This window comes from Gymnoscopelus microlampas (genome assembly GCF_963454915.1).
Source record: "Gymnoscopelus microlampas genome assembly, chromosome: 6".
NCBI classification, from domain to species: Eukaryota; Metazoa; Chordata; class Actinopteri; order Myctophiformes; family Myctophidae; genus Gymnoscopelus; species Gymnoscopelus microlampas.
Window position 1 is genome coordinate 772,981 of NC_139943.1, and position 22,380 is coordinate 795,360.

Genomic DNA, 22,380 nt, shown 5'->3' on the forward strand with positions numbered 1-22,380 from the left:
AAAATGATGGGGTCCAAATCTACCATTGTTTAAATGAAAATATAAAATGTGTACGAGGAACAAGAAGGGGGAAGAAGTAAAGGATGGAAATAGCCACTCCGCAGAAGGCTGCCATTGTAAGCCTCCTGTAAACTATCTGCCTGGGCTTGTGCCCCAGTTTAGAGTCTGGCATAAGGAGCAGTGGGCACTTAACACTAAAACTCATAATCATTCTTTGGTTTTGAACTGCCACCGGCGGTGGATCACATGGCCATTGGCACGGTTTCACCCACTGATACACATCACATGAAAAGCTGGCGCTGCCGCTTGTAGTTGGTTGCCAAAGCCTCAGAATAGAAGCGTTATAATGTTGCTAAAGACAAGCCCCCCCTCCTTGACTGATCTTCAAAGTGTGTTAGAGCAATCCTCCAGTTCTTATACTGTCTGTGTTCTGTGCTGCTGCTAGACTGAAGGCTGAAAGAAAAGATGGAAAACAGATAGTTTTTTGGAAAATGTGATGACGCCTCTTGCCCACTAGATGGCACTGCAGGCTTCCATACTATACAATACAGAGTGTCCATACTCAAACCAGTAATGTGAGCAGATCTCTGGGAGCCCAAAATCTACATACATTTAGTTTTCTTCCAAAATGTAAAACAAATACAGAATGTGGGAAATAATGTAAAGTCTACATGATTTGAACATACACAGTTCGTCATTATGACCTAAATTTACCCAACGTATTGTTTATGTCCATAATGCTGGCTAGCCACAGGTTTTGGAGCAATTGTAGAAATATTAAGCCTTAAAGGTCAAATTTAACTCTGAGAGTGTACACATCTGTACACTCAAAGAGTTACAGACCCCCTGAGGGTACATTTGGACCCCCGGTGGTCCCCGGACCCAAAGTTGAGAACCAATAATCTATAGCAGTGGTTCTCAAAGTGGGGTCCGGGGACCCCAAGGCCGTCCTTGAGGGGGGTACCAGGGGGCCCCAGCTAAATGTGTTAACATAGCACCACAATCATTTTAACCATATTTTGTACTTTGGCTATTCAAAAATAGCAAAGGAGCACAAAACATTTTCAGATGGGGGTCCACAGCCAAATATAATATATATCAATGTGGGGGTCCTTCACATGAAAAGCACTGATCCATAGTGATTACAACCAGGTTACATTGTTGGAATCTAAAATCCAGCAACAGACACACAGATTATGTAAAGAAGCACTTTGTATTTTCCATCTGACGCCTCAGGGCAAGTTACAGTTTACAATCAACTCTGTAATCAGCTTACAGATCCAAATAAATCTGGTTCAAGTTAGCAGTGTTATTATGTGCCTTTTGTTGGAGTCAGAAGTTGTTTGTTTTTGTTTTGTCATCCAAAAAAACAGTAACAAGACAGTACAAGAAATACTGAACATTAAACAACATCAAACGAGATGAATACAATATAGTTATTTTCAAAAAAATCACAATTCTTTAGCCTCTATTCTTTCATAATGTTCAGAGGAGATGGATGTGGCACTGTACATTATTATGCCTCATCAAATAACACAAAAGATTGGCACAAAAAAAAACTGCAATACATTATGGAGGTGCAGAAGAGGAGGTTTCAGTCTCCACTCCGTATTTTTTTTCTTTTTTTCTCACTGTTATTCATATTTCTATTCACTAGGTGGCGCCCTCAGGCAGCCCAACTCTTCACAAGTCCATGTCAAACCGTCCCCTGCACATGCACCATGAGTGTAAAAGGAAACTAAGTCAAACAAGCACTAGTTAAATGAGATGAAACCACAACCTTCTTCATGCAACGTCTTAGTTGGCTCCTTCGGTGCAAGAGACCACACCATACCATAAGTCCTCTTCTCTGTGTGTGTGTGTGTGTGTGTGTGTGTGTGTGTGTGTGTGTGTGTGTGTGTGTGTGTGTGTGTGTGTGTGTTAGAGGTGTGCATCGGCACTGGCCTCACGATTCCATTACGATTCACCTCATAACGATTCCATTTGATTCTACGATGTATCTCTCTTTATTGTATTTCTGCACAACATGGCCATTTTCTGAATAATTAATACTAGTCCATACCCGTGGGGGGATCAAAGCAAAGCAAAGCAAAGTTTGTTGTTTACCCAGGGTGTCGGACTAAGCACGAAGCTTGTTTCCAGCCGGACCCTGCATGGAAGCCTTGCTCAAGGGCTATTCAGCGGTGATTCATGATTGATGTGATGAATTGGGGAATCGAACTAGGGACCTTCCGGTATCAAGGCCGCCCCTCTAACCACTAGGCCACCGCTGCCACTGCGCACATGATCTGGCAACCCGGGAGCCAGCGAACACATTGTAATGGTCAATGGCTGTGTGCAAATTCAGATCAATTGCTCCAGGAGAACCGGGCAGAAGAGATGTTGGGCTCACCACCTCACAGAGCTTTGTAGAATGATAGGAGGATAAGCAGTCAGATACTTTTTGTATTGATAAACTGCTGTGTATGTACAGTATAATCACTCTCCTCCTTGACATGAATGCCTTAACATTAAATGAGAAAAAGCTCAATGTATTGTGCATGTCAATGCAACACTGCTTCCGGAACTAATTGTAATTTCACAACTTTTACTGTCCAACCAGAGAGCAGAAAAGAAACAATAAATATACGGCTATAAATTGATCATGTCACGGACGCAACGAATCACAATGCATCGTAGAATCGATTATTTTCCACACCTCTGATGTGTGTGTGTGTGTGTGTGTGTGTGTGTGTGTGTGTGTGTGTGTGTGTGTGTGTGTGTGTGTGCGTGTGCGTGTGTGTGTGTGTGTGTGTTGTATTTGTGCTGTAGTAGCCTCCTCTTCACACAAAATCCCCGAATCAACTTCCACACAGTGTCCCAAATCCAGCCCGTCTTCTTCCCCTGCTGCACTCACTGTTCCTGGGAATGCTGGCTGCTGACACAGCCAGTGTGTTCCCCTGGGTCCTGACATTGAACTGGGTACGTTTTACAGAGGAAGTGGAGTCCATTGTTTAGTGTTTTGCTGTTTGCTGGGTTGAGGTGCTGTAGTGTTTAGAGTTCAGAGCAGCGGAGCAGAGCCATGGCGGTGCGGTGGCCCAGCGGGTACGGTCAGTCTTTGACCAGCCTGTAGATGTGGTGCTGGGCACCGTGCTCGCTGGTAGACACCTCGAACACGTAGGCTATGCACAGCAACGTCTCCAGGGTGTCTCTGTTCGTCACCACCTGTACGTGGAGACACACACACACACACACACACACACACACACACACACACACACACACATATAACATGCTCTGTTGGATGAGGTTTTTTAAAATATTAGTAGTATGGAGCATCGAAGTCTGATGTAATTTAGAAATCCGACCTGGGTCGCGTTTCCCCCCCTCCCCCCATTCTTTTTTGTTCAAGGTTTTTTTATTTTATATTTTTACATACAGGTCAGTAATAAAAGGCATACAAAAACAGTGAATGTATGTTACCCCTCCCACCCCCCCAAAGTTCACGCTCCGAAAGAGCCACAACCCTGGTATCTTATTGTACCATTAACACAAAGGACAATATAAACAAGTCAAAAAATAAATACAAAAAATACAAAAAAAAATAAAGTATACACAGTAGGATATATATATATATGATTAAAGAAGGATTTAAATTGAATTAAAAAGTAATAATAATAATAATAATAATAATAATAATAATAATACACAAAAAAATAATAATACAAAAACAAATTCAGTGGGGTCAATTTATGGGTCATTAATGTCAGCAGCATTCAGTCTCTCTATATATGTTAAAAAAGGTTGCCAGATGGTGTAAAATTTCAGAGCACACCCCCTTGTGGAGTAGCGAATTTTCTCCAAAGTCAAATGATACATAACATCATTAACCCATGATTTGAAAGTTGGTGGGAGTTTTTCTTTCCATTTAAACAGTATCAGACGCCTAGCCAAAAGGGATGCAAAGGCTATCATATTCCTTTCTTGGCGACTAAGTTGTACATCATCTCTTTCTTGTGGAACAACTCCAAACACTGCAATAGAAGCAGAAGGTTCTATGGGCACTTCTAACACGTCTGAGAAAGTTTTAAATATTAATTGCCAGAATGTGAATAACTTTGGGCAAAACCAGAATGCATGTGCAAGGGTGGCTTCCCCTCCCCCCATTCTGAATTCCCATAGACGTGTTTAATATCGTGTCAAATAAGAACAGTGTTCCAAAAACAAACAAATGATCCCGGCGGTTTGACTCTTAAGGATATGAAGCATCAACTGACGGTGACAAAACGCTAATGTTACTTCCACCGAATTAGTTACATTTTCACCAGAAACAGACTGTTTCAAATATGAGTGACTGACATTTTGTTTATTTTTGGACCACAATTCTTATATGAGACGATTCTAAGATGACCCAATGTTATTCTCTATAGAGAAATGACTTTACGAACCAGGGGATGAACGAGTGACGTCAGGACAACACTTCCAGTTAGTTAATAACATCAACCTACAGCAAAACACTGTTTAGCCCTGAAACTGAAAGGCACTGCTCACTGGCCAGCAGAAATCACAGTCAACTTAAGCACGGCATAATATTAAAGCGATAACTTTGTCAAATATGAATCATGAGACTAATTTGGGGCTTAAATGTGCTGACCATTGTCCTAGAGACAAAGCTGCAATTCTGCCTGGAAAGTGAGTTCAGTGTCTCAGATAATCAGACAAGAACAAGCAGCCTTCACCAAGTCATTATGCTCAATAACGCCATGTCAATGAATAGAGCCACTTGTTGCATGACGCACACCATCAGCAACACATTGTGTGTGTGTGTGTGTGTGTGTGTGTGTGTGTGTGTGTGTGTGTGTGTGTGTGTGTGTGTGTGTGTGTGTGTGTGTGTGTGTGTGTGTGTGTGTGTGTGTGTGTGTGTGTGTGCACGCTCACTATCTGTGCACTTCCTGGTTAATATGAGTTTAAATCAGCCCATTGAGTAAAGCTAATGACATGCTGCCATGTAGCCGTCAGTGTGGGCTCAATATGGTCATTGTCCCCCTGTCCAGGAGGAATGCAGCCCCCAGTGGAAGGGACACCAGTGTCTTTGAACCCTCTGCTGTCTGAGTGACTATAAGACGACACACTCCCTGTTATTCACCTCCCTCTCTACTGGTGAAGGCCAACAGGCTCATTCACAAAACTACCAACCACAGCGAAAAAACACACTGTTTGAAAATACTTTATCCCTGCAGGACGCCCAAGGAAAACAAATGACATACAGTATGTGTTACAGGTAGCCATGGTTGATCCAGCAGTACACAGCGGTGTAACGTAACTAAGTACATTTACTCAAGTAATGTATTCAGTACACTTCTGAGGAATTTTTACTTTACTGGAGTAATTCCCATTTTCTGTACTTCTATTTGTACTCCACTACATCTCAGAGGCAAATATTGTACTTTTACTCCACTACAATTATTTGAAAACTTTAGTTACTAGTTACTTTTCAGATATAAATTATGATATTATGTAACATATACAGTACATTAACCACTTAAGCCCTATATACATAGGCTATTTGAAAATAGCCGATCTACAAGCTCACAACGCGTTGTGAGCTTGTAGCAGCCTCTGCTGTTTTCAAACATTTTAGTACTTTTTCCACCACTGGTAGTACAGTACCTACACTACTGTGTACAGCTACAAGTATAAATCAGGCTTTACGACGCCATCAAGGCGCCGCCAAAATACATTTTAGTCGACTAAACCAACTGCAGATTTGGTCAACTAAAATCTTATGCCATTTAGCTTTTAACTAAAACTAGAGTAAAACTAAAACATTTCAATGACTAAAATATGACTGAAACTAAATGGAATTTTATTCAAAAGACTATGACTAACTAAATGAACATTTGCTGTCAGAATGACGATCTGACGATCCTGTCCTGTACCCGTAAGATGTTCTCCAGCACACTGTTCATCATGCACTTCTCTTACTGTACTCATGTACTGCTCTTACTGTACTCATGTACTGTACATCAGTGGTTCTCAAACTTTTTCATGTCAAGGACCCCCAAATTGACACTTATTAGCCCACGGACCCCCATTTGAAAAGATAAGCCAGGGACCCCCGTAACACGGCTCTCTAGCAGTGATTCTCTACCATTTTAATTTCAATTTGACATGCATTAGGGCTACGGACCCCATTTAATGGCATTTCTATCTCTGGGATTTATATTGTAAAATCAATGTTAATGTAACTCTGAGAGTGTACAAATGGAACCAAATGGACCCGTTAGGGTCCATTTGGTTCCATTTGTACACTCTCAGAGCTACAGACCCATAAGGGTCAATTTGGTTCCTATCCATCATTTAGCTGGGGACCCCCTGGAACCCCCTCAAGTACCCCTGGGGGTCCCCAGACCCCACTTTGAGAACCAATGCTGTTCATCATGTACTTGTCTTACTGTACCTGTAAGATGGTGAAGTTCTCCAGCACGCTGTTCATCATGTATTTCTCTGGCAGGTGTTTGAGTTTGTGGATGAAGTTGATCATGTATTCACACAGCGGTGAGCGGTGGATCCGGAACACGTAGCGCCCGTTCTCGAACCGTGCGTATTCCGTCTATGGAGAGAGAGAGAGAGACATCACATACAGTATGTACATCCCTTTTATCACAATGTATACATTGTTTTTAAACAATATATACTACAGTATGTTACAGTATTGTACATGAGCAAAATGTTTCTCTCTCTCTGATGCTGTCGGGCAAAAAACATCATATTCTAACTTTTTGTGTTTTTTCATAAATTAATTGATCATATTACAGCAGGGGTTCTCAAACCTTTTCATGCGAAGGACCCCCAAATTGACACTTATTAGCCCGCGGACCCCCATTTGAAAAGATATGCCAGGGACCCCCATAAGAGAATATTTTTACGGCTCTAGCAGTGATTCTAAACCATTTTATTTTGAAGGACCCCCAGTTTGACATGCATTAGGCTGCGGACCCCCATTTAATGGCATCTCTATCTCTGGGACCCCAATTTATATTGTAAAATCAATGTTAATTTAACTCTGAGCGGGTCCATTTGGTTCCATTTGTACGCTCTCAGAGTTACAGACCCATAAGGGTCCTAACTATCATTTAGCTGGGGACCCCCTGGAACTCCCTCAAGGACCCCTGGGGGTCCCTGGACCCCACTTTGAGAACCAATGTATTACAGCATCACACGAAAACATAAAAAGTAGCAGATCTACAAGCTGGAAACGTGGTGCGAAGCGACGTGTTTCCAGCTTGAATATCTGCTACTTTAGCTGTTTTTGAACAGCTTTAGTAACAGTTTTGGACATGTGAGGTTTCTAGTTTTGGACATGTGAGGTTTCCACCCGACAGACGATATATACATATATAAATATATGGAAATTCATCATGGCAAACATCAAAATAACATTTGCCACTGAAACTCAGTTGAATACATTCAATAGGGTCATCTATGTGATAATGTGTAAAATGTGTAATATAATATACCTAATGCAATGTATGGCTCTCTAAATATGACAATACATATATTACCAGTGACGATAATCAAATGATAAAGGCACAAAACATCATTACTGTATGTGGCAGAAGGCTCCACCAAGGGATCGTATGTAGTGTGTGTGTGTGTGTGTGTGTGTGTGTGTGTGTGTGTGTGTGTGTGTGTGTGTGTGTGTGTGTGTGTGTGTGTGTGTGTGTGTGTGTGTGTGTGTGTGTGTGTGTCTCGGGTTAACGGGAAGCATAATGGTGAGTCATGACTCATGATGTGGACTTGAATAATGATTCATAATGTTTTATCAGTGGAACTCATCTTCTGGGCTCGGGGTTATTCATTCTTTAATGTGCCAATACTGGCTTGCATCTTTCCACTCAAACAGAGAGCGTCTCCTTCCCAAACCCCAATGGTTCTAATCAGCCCCCCGCCCACAGGAGTAGCCCAATTCACTCACAACTTGCTACAAAAATCGCTCATGAAAAAATATATAATCTCCTACATTTCATTTTCCACCTTCACATGTGTCTCCTTCTCTAATAATCAAAAAGTGCTATATATTTCATCTCGCAATCTACTTCCGGATGGTTCGTTTTGCACCTTCTCTTGCCACATCGGTCACGGGAAAGAAATAAGCACTGCCGTGGTCTATGGAAACAACGAGCCCAAAAGTGCACCCAAATAAGCCCACAATCGCTTATACAAACAGTCAGACCTGGCAACGCAGCCTACGCCAATCATGCGTGAGAGATCTACAAGCTATGGGGCAGAGACGCCACCGTATCTTAGCAACAACTACAGCGCTCACTCTCATTGGTCGTGTCACGCTAAGAGCAGTCTCCAGACAATGGCATCTCAGAGAGCTTGCTGTAGTGTTTATATATCTATGGCTGTAGCCATCACAGTCTAGCCTGGGTGGCAGCCTGCTTCGCTGCGTTCGGCGGACTTTTTTTCTCTCTCCAGAGAGAAAAAAAAATCCGCCGAACGTAGCGAAGCAGGCTGCCACCCAGGCTAATCACAGTCAGTCGCAGCGACGACGGCCAGGGCGCTGTGATAGCTGCCATGTCGCTAACGTGGTTGTCATGCCTGCAGAGGCTGTGCAATCACTTTGTCAACAATGCACGTTCGTGTGGTGAATGTCAATATTGCTGCTCAGTTAGTCCATTGTAGATGGTGTATGTTTGTGTGTGTCTTCTGGAGAACTATAGCTCCACAGCAACTACAGTAACTAACGTAATGGCAGGACCGCCCCGTGCTACGCATGTCAGAGGCTGCATTATGGTCATGTAGTAAATTCAGATAATTTCGCTCAGATTAGAGCAGTGCTTATCAACCCTTTCAGGCCGCCCCCCCCCCAAATAAACGTACTTGATCTGGGGACCCCCCCATTCTGTTTGACTCCGTTCCACAAGTAAATATTGTGAAAATAGCCGATCTACAAGTTCGAAACGCCTCACGTTGAGAGGCTTTGTAAGCTTGTAGATCGGCTATTTTCTACATGATTGCCTCTTTCTTAGATTATTTGACAATGTGGCCCATGTTTTTATAGTATAGTTTGTTGACTACTTTTGTTGCAGAAATGGTCATTTCCTTTACTTTCGTTTTTTTATTGTCTCCGCCAGGCCGACAGGCATGGTGCAAGACTATGTTTCACCCCCTGTCCGTCCGTCTGTGATAGCTAATCTCTCACATCGTTGACTTGATCGCAGCGAAACTGTGCACACACACTCCCTGGATGCCAATTCAGAACCTCTGCCCTATTTCTTTCACATGGCCCTGTTACAGTGCCACCAGGAGGCCGCTTTTTGCTAAACACATTTTCTCACAGTACTCCTACATATTTTGCCCAAACATCACGCAAATCGGTACACAGTATCTCCACAGTCATTAAAAAAAAAGGCTCTTTCAGATTTTTCATATTCCATCCTGATTGGCTAAAATGGCTTCCAAAGTCTGCAGGACTGCTCCGTTTGGACCAAAATGCCTCACATTATGAACACAGCATGCACTTTCCGTGCAACTTTGCACCCACATTCCCACTATGCCGAGGAAGAAATTCCACTTGAGATTTCTCTAATCAGCCTCATGGTGGCGCTATAACAGCCCGATGTGGAGAGTCAGTGAGAGCTGGATAAACGAGGTCAAATGTGTCAAAAGGAGTCTGTACGGCTGTCGATACATGAACACATGACGTCGGTCGGAGAGGAGATATTGTGTCTTTTGGACAAACAGCAGCGTGGTGCTGATGTTTGTTGTGTGAAGCAGCTTAATGTCAGAGTGTTTGTGTTGGAGCGCCTCAGTGCGGCTGCAGAGTTCATGTGCAACCTCTTCCAGAGAGAGACAGAGACACTAGAAACTCTGCTGGAGAAAAAAAAACACTGCTGGGCATTGACTTTCATATGGACATTGATCTACACACTGCAGGTATATCTGCTACACACACAACATCAAACTAAACACTACAGGTATGATGCAGCGTTTGCATTCCAGCCAGCATGCCAGCGTAGTTCCCATATGGTTTCAAGGTGGGCTAAACCATATGGACCCCATGTCAGCAATGTCAGCGGCATCCACTTCAGTCCCAACTGCGATGCCCATGCAGGCTATAAGTAGCTTCTACCTGGCCCTTAGGTGGGCCCCAACTAGCCATGTTTATGTGGGACCAAGGCGGGTCCTAACTGGGTTTGCCCATGCAGGCTTTAACTGGGTTCTACCTGGGCCCTAGGTGTACCCTAAACAACCAGAGTGCAGTGCCCATCGCTCCAATTGTTGTGACGTCAGGGCTCTCAATACTGCACATTGGTGGAGGAGGAGGGGCCGCAGGGCGACCGCACACATCGCTGAACCAATGGTAGCCCACGGATGTTTCCTCTGGGGATTTACAATCTGCCCCTCTATGCCACATATCATCCGCACTACAGGGTCTTCACTGACCGAGCCACGGCCCCACTGGCCCTCATGACGCTACGCCACTTATATGAGTTGCCAAGTGGCCGCGGGCGCTACGTGGGCGTGGCCGCGGGCTAGACGCGAGCCCCCGCGTAGCGGGGGCGAGCTTCTAGTTATCTCAATTGTGGTCAAGCTCACAGCATCAGCTTTTTCAGAAAAAGTAATCCTGGTATCCTACAGATGTCTGTTTTATGAAATGGAAAAATTACTCATTGGGTTGAAATAACTTTTTAAGGGTACGGTCACACCAACTATGGCTGCAGGCTGATAAATGCAGAGGCCATATAACGTCACAATCATTGTAAAGGTAGGGTAAGTGATTTTCTTTGGTTAAAGTTAAATAGCTCTATATTCTGATAGTAATCATTGCTATAGAGTGTTTGTTCAGTAACAGGAGTCTCCGTGTCTCTCCAGCTCTTAAAGAAACAGAAAATCCATTTTCAGGTTGGGATATCAATTTTATCCAATCAGGATAGAGAACTCAGTCAGAATGCAGACTAAACAAGTGATATTAGAAGTGATGACACAAAGAAATGAGCAGACACACATTAGGAACTGGAACACTAAAAATGTAGCTGATAAATGGGTACTCTCTCCTGATTGGCTGAAATGTTGAAAATGTATTAAAGAGCTGGAGAGACAGGGAGACTCCTGTTACTGAACAAACACTCTATAGCAATGAGTACTAAGAATATAATGCTTTAACAAAAACACGTTTTTGTTTTAACCAAAAAATATCACTTACCCTGCCTACTTTAACCATATTTTATACTTTAGCTATTGAAAAATAGCAGATATACAAGCTCACAGCACGTCACCTTGTGCCACGCTATGAGCTTGTAGATCTGCAATTTTTTAAAGAAAAAATACATAATTTTGGGGGTCCTTGACATGACAAGGTTTGAGAACCACTGCTCTCTCCTCTCTCACCTCCACTTTCTCCACCACCTGCTTGCCGAAGGAGCAGACCTTGGTGGAGGAGGTGATGATCATGTTCTCAGAGCTCTCATACTGACTGGACACGCCGTAGAAGAAACCACTGTCATCCTGTAGGTTAGCACTCAGGTCCGCCTGGAGGGAGGAGGGAGGAGGAGGAGGAGGAGGAGGAGGAGGAGGAGGAGGAGGAGGGACAAACACTGGTCAAAAACTAAATATTAACATTTATTTTTCCAAAACATTGCATAACGTTGTTGTCGGGCAGAAACCTCTTATCTCCATATTTTAAGTTTTTGTGTTTTTTTTGTAAATCAATGCCTGACTTGATCATACTACAGCGTCACACAAAAGCATCAAAAGTAGCAGATCTGTAAGCTCGTGTGAGCTTGCAGATCTTGCAGATTTAGAATTTGAATGCTGAAACAGTTTTGGACGTACAGGTATGAGGTTTCCACCTAAATCAGGCCTCAAGTGTCAAACCACCGGAATGTGGTTCAAATCTGTTTCTATGTGGTTTTATGGTGACTTAGAGCGGTACTAGTTTTCTTTATGAATACATTTAATTCAGTCCAATCTGTATGGTAGAGTATGTTAATACAATATAACTTATACCATTGGGGTGGTTGTATTTGGTTGTACTCTTCTATTGAGACATTTAGATACGGTGACCTTTGACACCATCCCGTTTCTTGTTTGACACAAAGATTTAATTTATCCCCTGAGCAAGCAGGCAGGCTCTATTAGCTCAATGGTAAAAAAAAATCACTTGCACTGAAGACCTGGGTTCAAATCCGGGGTAGAGGAGGAAAGTTACATAGTGCAGCTTTAAAGGAGAGTGCCGGTCAAGTATGTTTGATGCGTCGCTAATCACTCACCAACATACAAAGGAACGTTGAATATTTCCAGATCTGCCCCTGTTGTCCATTCTGCAGACCCCTTGCAGCGGCATAATGGGAGACGTGTGTAAGAGTGAAAATCGTCTATTTTAACCCATGCAAAGTTGTTGTTTTTTCTACTACTCCTCATAGTGGAGTCTCATGATACTCAAACATGCGCTGAATGTCCCGCATGAGCTACCGTTCGTGCAGAACGACATGACGCTCGTTGCTTGTTTCTCTCACAAAATCTGGCACATGCCAGGTTCTGTTCTGTGATTTTCACTCTTACACACGTCTCCCATTATGCCGCTGCAAGGGGGTCTGCAGAATGGACAACAGGGGCAGATCTTTGTATGTTGGTGAGTGGTTAGCGACACATCAAACATACAACCTAAAATGACCGGCATTCTCCTTTAATAAAAACCCAATCTGACTCCAATCTGGACAGGCCAAAGAAACTGTGATTCCTGAAGGAGGTGGGACATTGGGTGCATCGGGGTGGACGATGAGAGGAGAGGAGGGTGTCAACACGTGTGCTGAGCTTGATGAAGCTGTGTTACTAACTCTGACAGCTCTACAAAGCCCCAGAGGGATTCTCTGCAAAGCCAAGGAGCGTCCCATGGCCCCAACGTGGCCCCTGTTGACTTAGCATTAGGCTGTCAATCCTGCTCTAAGCATTCCCAAGACGCAGCGTGTGTGTGTGTGTGTGTGTGTGTGTGTGTGTGTGTGTGTGTGTGTGTGTGGCCTGGAATTACTTTCCCAGCAGTTAGTCCATTGATTACTTTTTCGATTCATTGAATAATCAATAAGCTAATTTTTTGGTATTTGTTTTTTCAACGAATCGACATGAATTGTTTTTATATATGTTTTCTTCGACTAAATGAATTAGTCTGATTAAGCAGTCAAGCTCTATACTTTATACTTGATCCGAGAACAGTGTCACACAATAGCGAAAATAGCTGCTGTGCTTTTGTGCGCACACACGCACGCACGCACGCACGCACGCACGCACGCACGCACGCACGCACGCACGCACGCACGCACGCACGCACGCACGCACGCACGCACGCACGCACACACACACACACACACACACACACACACACACACACACACACACACACACACACACACACACACACACACACACACACACACGTATTATCACTCAGGTGGACATCAACACATTAATCCAGGTTTCAGATCCATCTCAGATCCTCCTGATAGTTCAGACATCAGAATACGGTGCTGCTGTAATCTGATCTCAGATCAGGACGAGAGAGGTGCCATCTACATCATCAAGACAGCCAGGGTAGGGGGCGGGGGGGGGGGGCACTTTATACCTATTCCCCTCTCAGGCCCTTGTCTCCTAATAGGCCATTGAGCCGCCGTTCAGCCTCTCCTCATCTCTTCGTCTTCATCGCCCCGCCCCCATAATTCCTCTATTTGTCTTCATCCCGGGGGCCTGGTGACCCCCACCACACCGCCGTTTGCCCGCTCCCCTAACGGCCTGCGAGGGAATTCATCCAATTACAATCAACAGCACACAATTGGCTGATTAGATCACGGTGGGCCCGGCTGGCTGTGTAACAATTTAGCAGCGCCGGCCCAAATCGGATTCCCTCAGCACTTCAAAGGCACAAGACAATCCGTTAGGACAGGGCCACGGGCGCTGTGGGGGGGGGGGGGGGAGGAGGGGTACAATGCAGGGCAGCCAGTGGGTGTCTAACGGTGGTAGAGAGGTACTCGATTACTCCATTATTTCTTTTACTTTAGTAAAAGTATCAATACCACAATGTAGAGAATGTCTTGTATTCAAGATGCTGTGTGAGTGAAGGACACTTAAAGGACCATAAGTAAAAGTACTCATCATTAAGCAGAATGTCATTAACTCATCATTAAGCAGAATGTCATTAACATATGAGTGCTTGAAAAGTTTGTTTTATCTCAAGATAATACAAAAATATAACGTGTCACCAGATTCTCCATTTTCACACAGACAAAGGATAAACCAGGGCTTAATTGGTAAATGTATGTTTTGTATTAATAATCTACTGTAAATCTAAATCATAGTAACTTGGTAAAGGTTTTAAATATTTGCCTGTGAAATGTACTGTAAAGGGTATGAAAAAACAACACGCTCAAGTAAAGTAAAAGTACCTCAAAATTGTACTTAAAGTATATATAGTACTTGAGTAAACGTACTTCAGTTGTTTTCACACCCCTGCTGTCTCGGTGGGGAGGTGGAAAGGGGGGGGGGGGGGGGTAGGGGGGGGGGGTGAGCTGGTGGATTTGCCGGCTTGGAAATTCAATCCAGAATGCCATAGCTTTGGAGGCAGGCCAGCCGCCTGTCACCGGTCGCCATGCCAACCCCTGTGCCTCAGGACACCCCCGAGTCATGACCCGCCCGACAACCTGCTGCGTCGCCCCGGCAACAACATCAAACACATTGCTTTTTTTTTTCTGGGGGTCTTTATGGAGGCGTTAACAAGGTTATCATATCTGAGGATGTGTTGAGGATTTCATTCTGCTTATTTGTATGGCCCCCCCACCCCCACCCCCTTGTTCTCTTGGAGGGTTGGGGGGGTTGAAATCCTCTCCCTTATACCAGTTGTTCTCATGGTTTTTCATGACGAGGACACACAGATTCATATGTATTTTGGCAACGGAACCCCAACTCTAAATGTTTAGTGCCTGGGACCCCCTCCAGAAGAGACCTGGGACCCCCTCCAGAAGAGACCTGGGACCCCCTCCAGAGGAGATTTGTGTTAAAAAAAACAATACTTTCAGGATATTTTTCTTCTCCAAAAATAGCAGATTTAAAAGCTCACAGCGTGGCACTAAGTGACGCGCTGTGAGCTTGTATATCGGCTATTTTTAACAGCCAACGTATAAGACATGGATAAAGAGGTTAAAATGATGGTGATGCTGGATTAACTAGCTGGGGACCCCTCCCCCCCCGCCCCAAGGACCCCACTTTAAGTTACATTTTGATACTCTGACAGTAGTACGAATACACACCAACACGTCCCATTAAGATTCATACACTGTCAGAGTTTTGGGGGGGCGGTGGTGGTGGGTGGTGGGTGGGGGGTGGGTGGGGGCAGTGGGTGGTGGTGGAGGAGTTTTTGCTGCAGCAGAATGTGTGTTATTTAGTGGTGGATGGATGCCAGCAGAATGAAGACAGGACCCCCCTCAGGGAGGCAGATAGAAGGAGAGTTGCCTTTGTGTCATCATGGCTGCTGGAGGCCACAGCTCTGTGACATCAACTGCACAGGAGGAGAGACACCATGTCCCACTGACTGATGACTGGTTGCATCCATATGTCCCCAGTCTCTCTGTCTGTCTCTCTCCCCCTCTCTCTCTCTCTCTCTGTGTGACTCTATCTGTCTCTCTCCCCCTCTCTCTCTCTGTGTGTCTCTGTCTCTCTCCCCCCCTCTCTCTCTCTGTGTGTCTCTGTCTCTCTCCCCCCCTCTCTCTCTCTGTGTCTGTCTCTCTCTCTCTCTCTCTCTCTCTTTCTCTCTCTCTCTCTCTCTCTCTCTCTCTCTCTCTCTCTCTCATTAAAAAGAATCCCATGTCCATCCCCCCTTTCTCTTTGTTTTCTCAAAATCCACTTCTCTTCCCTTTCCCTCTCTATCTCTTCTCCCCTCTTCCTCCATCCCTCTCTCTGTCTGTCTGTCTGTCTGTGTCTTTCTCCATCTCCGTCTCTGTCTGTCTGTCTGTCTGCCTGCCTGTCTGTCCGTTCCCCTCTCTCTCGGTCTCTCTGTCCCCATCTAACTCTCTCTCTCCCTCTCTCCTCCCCTCTCCCTCTCCCTCTGTCTCTCTCTCCCGCTCTCCCCTCCCCTCTCTCTCTCTGTTTATCTCTCTCTCTCTCTGCCTCTCTCCTCCCTCACCCCCTCTCTCTTTCTCTCTCTATCTCTCTCTCTCTCTGTGTTGTAGTGATATACAGCCCTAACCCCCTTCATCAAATGCCACACGCCCTCCCCCACCCCCCACCCCCCCCCCAGCAGCAGCTGCTGCTCCTCTCTCCGGGACAGGGAGACGGCCGCTGTATGTGTCCAATAGGGGTGTCACTCACCAATGTCTTTTATCTCCCCACAATAAATAAGGTGGTCCGTGTGAGAAGGACGGCGGGCCAACTGGTGGCATGAGATAGCGTCCGGCCGCGCCGTGAAACTGACATTCAACGGCCTTGTCGGAATGGCAGGCCGGGTGCAGATGAGAGCAGAACCCATGGCGCCGACGTGTTTTTTGAGGGCAGTGCTTCCTAATACTGTGTGTCAGACATGTTCCCTTCCTATACACAACCATTGTGTGTTTTATTTAAAAACAAATCAGTTTTTAAGTAAATGAACAAAAAGTCATTGAAAAAACACGGCCCCTCACGTATATTGTAAGGACAATATCAGTCACCAGGACTAAGGACGCGTGTTTTAAATGAATCGAACATGGTTAAAATGGAGTTACAACGGGTTTGTATAGGAATAGTATTCATTGTATAACATGAATATCAAATATCTAAATACTGAACCAAGCAACTTAAAAGCTGTCCAGGGTGCTCACAAAAGCCTGAGTAGACATTAGAATGACCCCAAACATGTTTGAAAGTGAAATATCCCTAAATGTGTACACCTATACAAAAAGTCATGATTTTTTTAAATTTTATTTACTACATCACTTTGTGTGCACACATTTCACAATAGGCACATTCTATAGCCTAATACATATACATTTTAAACACTGACATCCCTATATATATATATTGGACATGAAATAGGGCTTGTGGTTAAACTTTTTACCTGGCATTAGTAAAATAAAAATAAATGTTTACATAATTTTAAATCAATGCAACGCCCCACTTGATCATACTACAGCTTCACACTAAAGCATTGGCACCACGTTTTGAGCCTGTAGATCTACAACTTTAGCTATTTTTTAAATTTGAATCCTGAAAAGTAACAGTCTTGGACCGCCCGACAGAAACAATTTACTGGTCCACAGGGGAGCGAGGAATTACTTTTCTGCATTTACCCAGCAGATATCTTGCTCAGATGGCTCATATGAGCAGCACACAGGCGGGAGCTGTGGAGTGTCTTGCTCAGGGACACTTCCACATGTACTGTAGACAACCTTCCTATTTCCTACACAGCCGTCTCTCTCTACACACTCGGCTACGGCCGGCACTAAAGCTGCCAGGGTTGCTGGTTCTGGTCCCACACTACTAAGGGCCACGTTCTTTACTAAGGGCCACGTTCTTTACTAAGGGCCACGTTCTTTACTAAGGGCCATGTTCTTTACTAAGGGCCACGTTCTTTACTAAGGGCCACGTTCTTTACTAAGGGCCATGTTCTTTACTAAGGGCCACGTTCTTTACTAAGGGCCACGTTCTTTACTAAGGGCCACGTTCTTTACTAAGGGCCACGTTCTTTACTAAGGGCCACGTTCTTTACTAAGGGCCACGTTCTTTACTAAGGGCCACGTTTTTTACTAAGGGCCACGTTCTTTACTAAGGGCCACGTTCTTTACTAAGGGCCACGTTCTTTGCTAATCTCTCAAGAACAGATTCAGAGCTGCGCTACTGAATCTGTCAGGAGCCCCGTTCTGAACGTGTGCGGGTTAGCCTACAAGTGGGCGTGCCTTCAGATCAGGAAGCAGGCCGCGCTTTACCCAATCAAATGTAGTGGGCGGGATTTACATCTGTGCGCTCGCTTCCCACTGAAAACAAACCGAAACTCATTTAACAACAGCGTCCTGGGAGCAGACAAAACCACGGAAAGTTAGTAACATTTTAACGTGTTCTTTCATCATAGAAACAAGTGGGCTTATAACCAAAACCATCCATGTTCTCTGGGAGAAGTGGTGTTAGTGTTCCGTGGATAAATATTGTTAGTGGGAATGAAAACACAGGCGCACCACCGGAAGTGGAGGGCTGAGGGCATGTCCAAACCCCGGTTTCCAGTCAGCATAGGTCTAGTTAATCACCCCCCAGATTGGCACACGATCGTTCTTTACTAAGGGCCACGTTCTTTAAGGGCCACGTTCTTTACTAAGGGCCACGTTCTTTACTAAGGGCCACGTTCTTTACTAAGGGCCACGTTCTTTAAGGGCCACGTTCTTTACTAAGGGCCACGTTCTTTACTAAGGGCCACGTTCTTTACTAAGGGCCACGTTCTTTACTAAGGGCCACGTTCTTTACTAATGCTGCACACGATCGTGGCATTTTGGATGAAAATGTCCACCGAATGGCATGTTTGGAGAACAACGCAGACGAAACGAGTGTGTGTGTACTGTATGTACCGTACTGTATGTACGTGTAAAATTGTGCTGATGTAGCCGTGTACACGTGGTGTGTGTGTGTGTGTGTGTGTGTGACTCAAACACCAAAGGTCTTGTCGTCCAGAGGTAAAGTCAGGAAGGTCAGGGATGGTAAAAACGGACAAAGTTGCGTGTGCACACACAGCGAAATCCTGACTTCTTTTGACTCTTGGGACGGTCAAAACGTTATGCTCTAGAGCAGTGGTTCTCCAACTGTTTTGTCACCCATGTAAATAACTTTTGAATCCATGGCACCCCTGAAAAACTTTCCATTAGGACAGATTGAAAATAACTTTATACTTGAGGCCGTTCTACAAGCTCACAGCACGTCACAAGCTTATAGATCGAGAGATTTGGTGTAGATGGAAAAAGAATCCACCAAGTACAATGTGACTCATGTCTTAGTAAGTATAGAGGGTCTAAGTGGTTAAACTGAAGTGATATTGATCAAATATTATCAAAGTATTCTGCAGCACCCTGGACTTGTGTCATAGGGTGCCATGGCGCCCACTCTCAGAAACCCTAAAGCCTAAAGTTCAACTAACACCCAGGACTGAGCTGAGAGGAAGCACACAGCCACATCCTTAGTGCTCATTTAAAGGGTCAGGACACCCCGCCTCTTCATTTATTTGATCAGAATCCAGAAATGAAAAGAAACATAAAATGTAGGCGTGGTTATCCGTTGTTGGGTGGGAGGGGCGGAGTGGAGCTACGTGCATATCATTATATTCTGAATCGAGCCACAGAAAAGCTGACCACACTGAAGTTGCAAATTCTGAAAACAAAAATTAAAACTAGCTGTTGCAGGTGTAATAATAATAAAGGGCATATAATGATATGTATATCACATATGATTTTATATCCAATAAGGAGAGACAACTCATACAGGATACAGGATAAACAAGTGAAACTGGAAGTGATGAAACCGAAACATAAGCAGACAAAACTGTGATTGGAACACTATAAAATTGCAGCTGATAAATGGGTACTCTCTCCTGATTGGATAAAACACAGCTTTACATTACCTTTAACTCTGCAGAGTTACACATGTTACAGACTCTTACGGGTGAACCTTAAACCCCTTTGTAATCTCTCTCCCTCATACACATAGTAAAGTCCTCAGTGTTCATCTATAAATGATGACTTTACTATGTAAACTTTCACATCACATTCAATAATACATATTATATAAATCCATTCATACCGCTAAGAGTTAAATGAACACTCTTTCACACACTGTTCTCTTCACATAGAGGAGGAAAACATCCTCTCTTTCTTCTCCCACTCCATCCATCCCTCTGTGTGTGTGTGTGTGTGTGTGTGTGTGTGTGTGTGTGTGTGTGTGTGTGTGTGTGTGTGTGTGTGTGTGTGTGGTCTATAAATAAGCGTAGTGCGTGTGGGCTGGGTTCAGTCTCATAGCGAGGGGGACAGGTGCCCTGTCTCACATTTCCCAAGTGAAAGATCAGACCTGCCACTCTCCCCAAGGCTGCTGTCACACACACACACACACACACACACACACACACACACACACACACACACACACACACTAAAGAAATTAAAAAATGTACGCACAAGCAGACGCAGGGGGGGCACTAACAAATGGACACACACACACACACACACACACACACACACACACACACACACACACACACACGCACACACACACACACACACACACACACACACACACACACACACACACACGCAGCCCTCCACTGCGATGCCCTCTGCCAGTGAATACCACCACATTCACGTCTGTGGATCAGTGACTTTCCATTCATTTTATCACTAAATCACCTGTAAGTTCCTTTAACTCCTGACGCTTAGCTCCACCAGTGAGATAAACGCCGCCGGGCCATTAACGGTCGACAGGTGCCAAAAAACATTAACGACAACATAAACTGCACTCTCTCACCTTGCCTTCATGACTAGGAGACACAGCATACATGTGTGAACCTCAGCTCAACTACCATTCAAAAAGGTAGGGTAAGGCATTGGTTCTCAAAGTGGGGTCTGGGGACCCCCATGGGGTCCTTGAGGGGGTTCCAGGGGTCCCCAGCAAAATGATGGATAGGAACCAAATGGACCCTTATGGGTCTGTAACTCTGAGAGTGTACAAATGGAACCAAATGGACCCTTATGGGTCTGTAAACCCTAACGGGTCCATTTGGTTCCATTTGTACACTCTCAGAGTTACATTAACATTGATTTTACAATATGAATTGGGGTCCCAGTGATATAAATGCCATTACATGGGGGTCCGTAGCCTAATGCATGTCAAACTGGTGGTCCCTGAAATTAAAATGGTTGAGAATCAATGCTAGAGCCGTAAAAAATCTTCTCTTATGGGGGCCCCTGGCTTATCTTTTCAAATGGGGGTCCGCGGGCTAATAAGTGTCAATTTGGGGGTCCCTGGCATGAAAAAGTTTGAGAACCACTGGGGTAAGGGATTTTCTTTGGTTAAATAAAAGCGCTATATTCTGATAGTAATCATTGCTATAGAGCAGGGGTCTTCAACGTTTTCAGGCCAAGGACCCCCTAGAGGAGAGAGATGAAGCAGGGACCCCCACTACATATTGTGTAAAATTGTGTTGCAGATAACACTTTTTCATAGATTTCATAGATAGCTGGATTCATGTTCATTTGTATTTTCAGGCAGTTAACATTTAAACCCTCAATATTTAGTCAACTTGACCGTTCGCTCTGTACTTGGTCTGCTCTTTTTCCCTCTACACTGACTCTGCGAAAATAGCCGACCCACAAGCTCGAGCTTGTAGATCTGCTATTTTAGGCTAATGTTCCCCACCACACAAAGATTTGGCGGACCCCCTGTAGTAACTCTGAAGACCCCTTAGGGGTCCCGGACCCCCTGCTATAGAGTGTTTGTTCAGTAACAGAAGTCTCCATGTCTCTCCAGCTCTTTAATAAACAGAAAATGTTTAATAAAATATTTGTGAGGGTCTCTCCCATGTCTACATTCCTGGGTGGGTTAGAAATCCATTAGACAGCATTGTGTCTGTCTGTGTTTGCTGTAATTAAGAGCGTATGAAATCTTGTATCCCCATATTTATCAAAAAAATATTTTATATTTTGTGGTATGATAGTGTCACACAAAGGTAGGAAAACTAGCCGATGTACAGGCTCACATTGCGTCACTGAACTTAGACGGAGGTCCTGCTCACCCAGAACTTGACGAGGAAGAAGGCGTTGTGCGGCCCTTTGTCAAACAGCTCCTTCAAGCCTCCCTTCTTCTCGGGGAACTTGTCGTAGATCTGCCGGATGTCCACGGCCTCCAGGTACGGGTCACTGTAGCTGGGGTTAGACTGACCGATGTGCACAAAGAGGTGCTTGTTGAACTGCAGGGTGGAGACAGAGAAGGATACTAATTAGGCCTTGTTCAGACTCCAGACACATCTGATATCTTTGCTGTCATGCAGAAACCTCTTATCTCCATATTCAAACTTTATGTGTTTTTTTCGTAAATTAACACCCTGCTTGATCATACTACAGTGTCATACGAAAGTATCAAAAGTATCAGATCTACAAGCTCGAAACGTGGCTTTTGATTTTTTTATTTGAATCCTGAAAGTTTGGACATAATGAGGTTTTCCACCAAATTTGATCTTTTAGGACTGACCGTCCACACTGTTATTTACAAGAGATCAGATTGGATTAGGGTACTCAGACAAGTGCGTGAAAATAGCAGATCTACAAGCTCACAACGTGTTGTGAGCTTGTAGATCTGTAGATATATTTCTGGCAAGCAAAAGTATACATCAGACTTCAGTGTCAGGGC

General features: G+C 44.4%; 1 protein-coding gene across 6 annotated transcripts in view; it reads right to left on the reverse strand.

Moving 5' to 3' along the window:
- Positions 1–1,194: 1,194 nt before the first annotated feature.
- The window catches only part of tead4 (TEA domain transcription factor 4), an 88,734-nt gene continuing 67,548 nt past the window's right edge, over positions 1,195–22,380 (reverse strand). For all 6 annotated transcript variants that reach the window (XM_084059312.1, XM_084059310.1, XM_084059308.1 and 3 more), the window contains 4 exons: positions 21,767–21,940; positions 11,380–11,520; positions 6,440–6,592; positions 1,195–3,204 (listed from right to left, as the gene is read on the reverse strand). In XM_084059312.1, the coding sequence (XP_083915438.1) occupies positions 3,091–3,204; positions 6,440–6,592; positions 11,380–11,520; positions 21,767–21,940 (582 nt within the window). In that variant the 3' untranslated portion in view covers positions 1,195–3,090. The remainder of the gene's footprint in view (positions 3,205–6,439; positions 6,593–11,379; positions 11,521–21,766; positions 21,941–22,380) is intronic.